Consider the following 8,882-nt stretch of genomic DNA (forward strand, 5'->3'; position numbering starts at 1 on the left):
GAATAATGTGAAAATGTCATTTGCAACTTATGGGTTTCCACTTTTTACAGCAGGTTTTTTATATGAAGAACAATCTTTACGCAATAATCTCTAGTAATACGTTTATCAGTCTTAAGTGAATATTAAACAGACCTATCATACTTCAGACCAGAAACAGTAAAAACTAGAAGTCAATAGTGAATATTTAATGGACATGATGTTATTAATAAGTTAGAGCTGAGGAAAACCAATATTCAAATACAGACTGATGCAGAGCAGCAGATCCCAATTAAAAGTGCCAGATTTTAACAAACAACCCTTCAAATAATGGTCAGAAGTTCTGAAATACTTCATCCAGGGATTTATACAGACACATGTCAAATCTGGTGAATTTCTAAAGAAGAAATTACAAATGGCTAAATTGGACTGTGGTAGGTATTTTAACAGTGATCAGTGTAACCTGCAAAGACCACAGACAATAAGGGAATAAATGAGGCAGATATAAGGATGCATGTTTTTTAATTAATAATAAAAAAGTCAATTATCTCAATAATGATAAACTCAACACTTAATGTGTTATATAAAGAAATGTGCCTAATCTACTTCTTCAATTTAGGCTTTTTTAAGCATAAAGAAAATGAATAAATGGCATAATGCATAGAAATGCAGGTGTTTTTTTTTATATCTCATTTAGCTTTTTCCACATTTATCCAGATGAGAAAATACATAAATCAAATTTCCCACTTTATTTGAGCATCTCTGTGGTGGACATTTACTAACATGATATTCCTAGCATCCAATAAGTCTTTCCATCTATCAAAGAGGAATATCTGCTCATTCATCTAACAGCTCTGGTCATTTTTCATCCCCTGTCAACATAACGCCCTCTTCAGAGTGATTAATGCTTTTTAACATCAACTTAATTTACAATAAACAGCAACTCATCAAATATTCTTCAGATCTCTTCAGCAGCAGTGAAGTATTGCATGAAACTAGTCCCAAGGTTGAAAAAGAAACAAGTTTTTTGTTTTTTTTTTGCACACAATGCACCTAGCTTTGTGTGGGTTGGCAACAGAAGTGAGACAGCAGTGAAACAAACATTGTCCAGCCAACTAGCAATAAATGTGCAATTACCCATGATAGACACAAAAAAAACTAGCTTGTTAGCATACCAAAGCTATATTGGCAGCTATTTACCAGCAGCCTCAACTGTAAAGTTGAGCGCAACTCAAACTTTTGCCAGGCAGAAAAGTCCCGCTACAAAAAAATTGCTACACATACAAGAATAAATAGTCATGCAACGACAAACATTTAAGTCCTGCGATTAACATATTTATGGCCAAATTAAATTACTTTTAACTAATTTAAGATATTTGAAGGACTTAATTTATTTATATGAATTTAAGACTTTTTAAGTTTTTACAGACACCTTGAATGAAGACCTAAGTCTGTTTGAGAAGCTGCAGCAAGACCTGTAAACTGTTTCATACAATCTGGCTCAGACTGAGTTCTGTTGTAAAGAACAATGGCCACATATTTCAGTCTATAGATGTTCAAAGCTGGTGGAGACAAAGCCCAGAAGAGCTGAAGATGTAATGTCAGCAAAAAGTGGTTCTACAATGTGTTGATATAAGGGGATGATTCTAAATGCACACCACCTGTTTCAGGTTTTTATTGGTAAAAATAATAATAATCATAATAATAATTAGGTCATGTATCATCTACTTTCTACTTCACAGAAGTGTATGCCTTTGATTTGACCTATTACATAAAATTCAAGCACATTACACTGAAGTCTGAAGTATGAATACTTTAGCAAGGCACAGTATAAGAGACAGACATTTTAAGAAACTAAAGCTTGTTGAAAAAAAATGACAGAGAGGAAATGTAAAAGAGGAGGCAGCGAGAATAGTAAGTGCGGCAGCTGTGTGGCAGGCAAAACCAAACGGTCTGAGCCAGAGGGACAAGAAAGGGGGACAGTACGTAGCAGAATCAATAAAAGATGTTTCTTCCCCTCAGTGGCGTGAAAAATGACAGCGCAGCTCAGACCTGCCGCAGCTGGCAACCCTCGAATCAATCAGAAACACATGCGGCAAAGCAAGGAGCCAACAACAAGAGACAATAACAGGTGGATGTGAGGGAAGAGCGATCAGGGAAAATTTGGGAAACTGTTGGGATGAAGATGGAAAAGGAGTACAGAGAGGCGACTGTGCCGATGCCAAACGAGAACATTCATTGGTATTCCAAAGCAGTCTCTCATGCAGCACAGCCAGTGCAGAGAGGATTAAAAGCTGCACGTCAACAGTGCCCCCTGGAGTATCTGCCAGGTTATGGCAAGCTGACAGAAATCTAGGTCATCCATTTAAAAACCTACCGGTTATCTCACAGGAAACTGGAAAAAAAAATACAGCAGTAGGGTAGCAGAAAACAGCAGCTACATCTCTAGGGTTTCTTTTTTCTGTATCTGAACAAGGACAATGCTTTTTTTAAGTGGCCTCGTTTGAGGTTCATCCACATTTCCAGGTAATAGGTACACAGACCTGGATCCAGACCCTAAAAATCAGTCCAAGGAGTAAAGGTCTGGCAATTCTGTCTCATATCAGGAAGCAAGGCAAGAAGCTGTTGTTTTTAAAACACACTTGTGTTGAAAGCTTATTTATTTATTTATGTATTCACAAATAAATAAGTAAACAGATGATATGATGTACATGATGTTCCATTTAAAAAAATGTTTCTTCCAGTCAGAGAAATTATGTAACATCTCAGCAATGGGAGGATGAGAACACGTTCTTTCCTCTGTAGTGAGTTAAAGTTTTATATTTTTATAAGAGGTCTCACTTTACATGATCACACCTCCATAAAAAAAACATCACATGATGCATACTAAATGGCTACACCGACACTCCATTAACGATAAAAAAAAAATACATTAACAGCCTGCACTCTGCCATTTTAGACCAATCAGATATCCAATCAGAGAAGAGTGGTATTTCTGCAGGAGGCTTAAAGGAACAGGAGCTAATTCAGAAGCGGTGAGGGAACAAGCTGCAGAAACTACTTAATGTAGGAAAAATTAACAAAGTATTTGGACCAAGGAACATTTAAATAAATTAAGTTGTGAAATCAAAATGTATGAACATACAACAGCACGTTCAAGAATTATTCACAGCTGTTGAATATTTTTTACATTTTACTAACATTTTGTCTTATGGGGCAAAACAAACTAGTGTCTAATTGTAAAGGGGAAGAAAAATTGTAAAGCTCATTTACTTCTAGACTTTGGAATGTCCAAAAAATCTCAAACAGTGAACAATATGTGAATATTCCTCAACTTAAACTGTTCCCTTGTAGTTCTGGCTGTATATTTAGGGTCATTGTTCAAAAGAATATAGGCAAAAAATACTAGCCATCCAGCTAATTCAAGAAATCTACAACCTCAATTTGTTTATTATCAAAAGGCTATTAGTTCCTGCTCTTATTACAATACTACAAAAGAAAATACAGATAAAAAATATGAAATTATGTAGCTCTTCATTCTTTAAAAAAAATCTCTCACCTTTGACCTGGACATATAAGAACTCTGGGTTGACACAGAGCGCCAGGTTACTCGGCAGGGTCCAAGGTGTGGTTGTCCAAGCGATCAAAGAAACGTTTTCGCTCTCAACCAGAGGAAAACTCACAATCACGGAGGGATCCTGGACATCCTGCAGACAGAAACACAAGAGGATGAGTAGGTTCTGCTCTTTATTCTCATTTCCAGTTTGGGACTGTGCATAAACTGTTACGTCAGACATATTTTTCATAAAATCTAGAGTATAATTAGAGACTATAATCCAATGTACAAAGAGACCCAGCTCCAAAGACAGTGCAAACAGCGTAGGAAATACAACATAAAAACAAAATAAACAAATATGGTGATATTTACAACACATGTGCAAACACAAATATAAACACTACAAAATCAATGAATATCTGAGTTCAGGCTTGACCATCTTCTGCTATGACAAAGAAATGAAAGAAAACATCATAAATTCATGTGTAAACACAGAAAAACTATAAAATGGTCTCATGAGCTAAATTCTATAAGATGCTGATACATTTTATAGAATTCCCACAGAGCCACAGTTGCCCCGTGGCTCTGTGGGAAGAGTAGTTGTCTTGTGATCGGAAGGCTGTAGGTTCGATTCCAGCTTTCTCCTGCCACATGTCGAAGCCCCCTTGAGCAAGGCACTTAACCCCAACTTGCCTACCGATCTGTGTATCGGTTTATGAATGTGTGAGCATTTGTGAATGGGTGAATGTGACTCTAGTGTAAAGCGCTTTGAGTGGTCAAAATGATCGGAAATAGCGCTATACAAGTTCAGTCCATTTACATTTCAGAGCATTTTTAATCTAGTTATTGTTTTCCCAAGCTAAACAGACTGCATCTGTAACTGAGATAAAGAATTATACATTTCTGCTTGCAAGACAACATTTGATTCAGAGCAAGGCAGAAAATGGGTGACAGTTTTTATTGTCCACATAAATTTCTTCTATAGCCAAATAGACCACATCCCAGAACAAATATCACTTTCAGAAAAGAAACGAGCTGAAGGAGCCTGAAAGAGTTCCTGACTTGAGCTAACCTTGTAGTTCTGATGGGACTCAAAGTTGGAGAGCGGTGTGTTGCAGGCAGTGGAGAAAGGCATGACTTTAACTCCCCGATACACCAGGCCCTTGTCATACAGCTGCTTAAACACCCACCTGAAGGAAAAAGACAAAATAAAAATGATTTCAAAAACGTTTTTAAACATGAAATGACAACAAGGAAAACTTGTAACATAAAGTACGCAGCATTCGGTTTTGTTATTGATTAAAATACATTTTCACACTTCATAATATACATCTATAAAATGCTTAGTTGATGCAGATATATTTGCTTTTATGCTTTATACCAGGTTAAATATAAAAGAATAAAATGGCTAATCCAGATTAAAAAAAACATAAAACAACAAATTAGGCACATACTGTATATTATAACAGACTTTTACTTTGTTTATTTACTCACATGGTCAAATTTTTCAAGATATTCATATACATGTATTGCTTAGAATATCCAAATAATTATCAAGTAGAAGAAAATATTCTAAGTTTTGTGAGTTTAGACTTTGCTTGACAACAACAACATATTCACACATTTTTATGGAGTCTCGCTGATAATAAAGTTTTATTATTATTATTAAAGCAACATTAAACATTGCTATTACAACTGCATTATTTTCTAGCAGCGTGCGGCTATAATTTGCAGACGACAGGAAATTTTAAGTTCAAGTCAAGCTGGTAATTAGACAATTAGTTTCGATGTTTAAATGTAAGTGGAGTGAGCTCGGAGAGGAGAAACGTTTTCTAGCTTTTCACAGCACAGATCAGTGGGTTATAATGTGAATGCTAACAATGTTGCCTTTAAGATCAAGCTCAAATCAAGTAATACAAGCTAATAAAATCCTGAAATATACTATTTTTAAGTGGTAAAATCCTTAAGAAGATGAAATAAGAAATTCAATACAACTGTAATTGGAGATTTTATGTCCTTTTCATTAAATTCACACCATCTACAGAAGAAAATGCAACAGTTTGAGATATCCATACCAGACTGTCTCCATGAACCATGGGTAAAGGGTCTTGTAGTCATTCTTGAAGTCGATCCACCGGCCCATTCTTCTCACTGTGGCCTGACGGAAAAAATGTTAATAATTTGCCATGTAATAGATGTAAGCATATTGATTACAGACTGGACAAAATGTAAATATTTATTGCACACACCTCCCATTCATTAGAGTATCTCATGACAATATTTCGGCACTGCTTGTTGTACTCAGCAATGCCCATCTTGGCCACGTCTTCAGGTCCTTTAATCCCCAAAGTTTTATCAATTTCATACTCCTGTAATGACCAATGAGAAAAATGTAATCACATAGAACAATACTTTTCTAATATTCTGAGAAACTGGAGGGCAAAGTCTCACCACAGGCAGGCCGTGACAGTCCCAGCCAAAGCGCCGGTCCACATGGAAGCCACTCTGGTGGGCAAAGCGGGTAACGATGTCCTTGATGGTGCCAGCTAGGATGTGACCGTAATGCGGCAGACCCGTGGCAAAGGGAGGGCCATCGTAAAAGGTGTACCTGGTGAGGTATTAGTAATATCATGGATTTCACTTAGCAATAAAACAAAGAAATGAAAAAAATGAGGTCATATAGTAATGCGAAGAGTGCTGATAAGAAAGACTTTGTAGTTGAACATGTTTTCAATGTTTTCACACAAATACTAATAAATTTTGGAATTTTAATATACTTTATAACCAAGGATTTAAAATAATTATGTTTTTATCAATGAGTCACTATGGTTTCATCTGTATCATCTATGAGTCACGTAGTCTCCCTGAAACCTGGAATAATTTGTCACCGAGTAATTGCCACCCTAAGTTAAATTATAATTTTACCTTTGTCACTGAAAGAACAATCTATTTAATGTTGGGTCAATGTTTAACTTGCTTTCTCGCTTTCAAAAGCACAAACCATCCTTTCATGGATTGGATTTTTATAGAGAAAAACTGATGTATGTTCAGACATATATAAAAACTGAAATATATATAAAATATATTAGAGCTTACTGTAAATCCGAAAATCTTAAATCTTTGGACAAAATAAGTCAAATGATTCTGAATTAAATCACCCATGTCACCATAAGGAGTCCCACCTGGGTCGGTTCTTGGACTGTTTGAGGCATTCCTGGAAACAGTCCCTTTCTTGCCAAAACCGCAAAATCTTCTCCTCCTCAGAGGGAAAATTGATGGATTCAGGAACTGGCTCCACCATGGTGTCTGTTTATACACAAACAGAAAAACAGTTCAGTAATATATTAGAAATATATATTTTTTACTTTCGTTTTTCAGTTAACTTCAGATAATACAGCCACATGTGTTTCAGGTCTTTCTCTTGACAAGCAATGATCAGTAGAGTCTTTGGTGTAAAAATGCCTCAAAAACTTTTCACAAATGTTCAAATGGCTCAGAGTTGGAGCCATTGGAACATTTAACTGCCTTAGCAACCGCTGCTAGGTAACCACTATTGCATAGTAACCGACTGGTGAAAATAGAACACTGAAATTTGCACAAAAAAAAAAAATTAAGACTTTAAATGAAAAGTCATTGTAAGTGAAATTGATATTGAACTAATACATTTAGCAAAGGAATCACCCATGTGATGTTTGTACACCAATCACTCATTTTCAGAGAAAATGGAAGGAGGAAGAATATTTATTTTTTTCAGTGACCGCATTGTTTATTGTGGGATGTTCTATTTTAACTGCAGTTTACTTTGAAAGCACCATCGGCAATTGCTGTCAACATTTCCAAGTAGCTCCTTCCAGCTGAGCTGTGTCACTACTATATTTTCAACGGAAATTCATCCAATCTTTGCTATCTATTTTGTCATCAAGTTTTTTGTTTTGTTTTAAACAATAAGTCTTAGCACCGAAGACTTAAAAACTTCTGTACTGAAAGCTTAAATTATATAAAATAATAATTTGCCTCTTTTTATCTTGTATGCATGTTGTTGGTGGTGAACTGGTAGAACTGGTAATGGAAATTCACTGGACAAAATGTCTTTAGACACAAAGGAATTTGTGAATCATCCGATGAGCTTGATGCGTTGCCAATGAAAACAGTCGTCTCATGCTCATGCTGATGGAGGTGACAATGAAGCAAACAAAATGCAAAGTGGCGTTAAGTCCCGTAATCATAAGTACAACAAAACTCCACTGTGAAGAAGAAATGAGGAAGTGTGCAGACAAGGACAAATTAAGTTCTGTACAAAATTTGATGTTTTGAAATGTTTAGTACTTTACTGAATATCAACTGTACAATGAGGACAGAAAAAGAATGATCAAATTAGTATTTACTTGTGAATGCATAAGGACAGCATATAAATATAGATAATTGTACGAAGTTGTTGTGAGGGTCACAAAGGTGTTAAATTGAAACCTAATTAAAGATTGGAAATAACTACTTAGGTTGGTTCTTCATAAGTAAAAATTCTATGTTTTTATTATTTTCTTTATCTCTGCCAATAAAAAACTACCAATAAAATTATTGGTACCCTATAAAGAACTTTTGTGCAAAGTTTAATGCTTGTATCACCTTCCCGAGCAATTCTAGCCATATTTTACACCAATCGCCCAGACAAACTTTGATTTACACCTTTGATTCCCTTAGTTAATACCAAGCTAAAAGGCTTTTAAACAGAACTCAAATTCAAATTTCTAACAAGAAGACCAACATTTATATCTATAAATAAATCACAAAACCACTGTCCAAACAGGTTAGGTTAGCTGGTTCACACGAATGACACATCCTTGTTGTCAGCTAGCAGGCTAATCCCGCAAGTAGACGCTCAGTTGCTCAGTTTGTTGTTAAAGTAACAATAAACTTTGTTAAATGTTGCTCTTAAATGCTCGTATTTCCCTTAAAAGTATGATTAAATACAGCGTTCTAAGAAACTTTAATTACTTCAAAAGTAGGCACTCACATGCACTGCAACCGGCTGCCGAGACACGAGAAATGATGCAAGCTGGAGTCAGAGCATGGACGGACGTGACGACACGAGATCCGATTTGCTGCTTCAAAATAAAAGGTTCGTTTATGTTTGTAGCACCACCAAACTAAGAGTGACATTAACAATCAGAGGCGGTTTGCACTTGAATAGTGTTTTTGGGAAGAAATAACAGCAATTAACAAGTTAAAACATAAGTTGGGTTATCTATCCAATGTAAATGCAATACAGCTTAAAGAGATGGTGAAAGTATTTTTCCTCGGTTAAGAAAACAAGCACAAAAATGTGCTGACAAATTAATTATTTTAGTGATTA

General features: G+C 35.7%; 1 protein-coding gene across 1 annotated transcript in view; it reads right to left on the minus strand.

Moving 5' to 3' along the window:
- Positions 1-8,629, minus strand: part of iars1 (isoleucyl-tRNA synthetase 1) — a 49,366-nt gene extending 40,737 nt beyond the window's left edge. Inside the window, exons 1-7 of the mRNA XM_014975083.2 lie at positions 8,544-8,629; positions 6,715-6,838; positions 5,984-6,140; positions 5,782-5,901; positions 5,608-5,690; positions 4,605-4,722; positions 3,536-3,683 (exon numbers count right to left, since the gene is read on the minus strand). Of these exons, the coding sequence (XP_014830569.2) occupies positions 3,536-3,683; positions 4,605-4,722; positions 5,608-5,690; positions 5,782-5,901; positions 5,984-6,140; positions 6,715-6,833 (745 nt within the window). The 5' untranslated portion in view covers positions 6,834-6,838; positions 8,544-8,629. The remainder of the gene's footprint in view (positions 1-3,535; positions 3,684-4,604; positions 4,723-5,607; positions 5,691-5,781; positions 5,902-5,983; positions 6,141-6,714; positions 6,839-8,543) is intronic.
- Positions 8,630-8,882: the final 253 nt, after the last annotated feature.

The sequence above is a fragment of the Poecilia mexicana genome, unplaced genomic scaffold (assembly GCF_051168715.1).
Source record: "Poecilia mexicana isolate PSO_F unplaced genomic scaffold, ASM5116871v1 scaffold_5, whole genome shotgun sequence".
Taxonomy (NCBI): domain Eukaryota; kingdom Metazoa; phylum Chordata; class Actinopteri; order Cyprinodontiformes; family Poeciliidae; genus Poecilia; species Poecilia mexicana.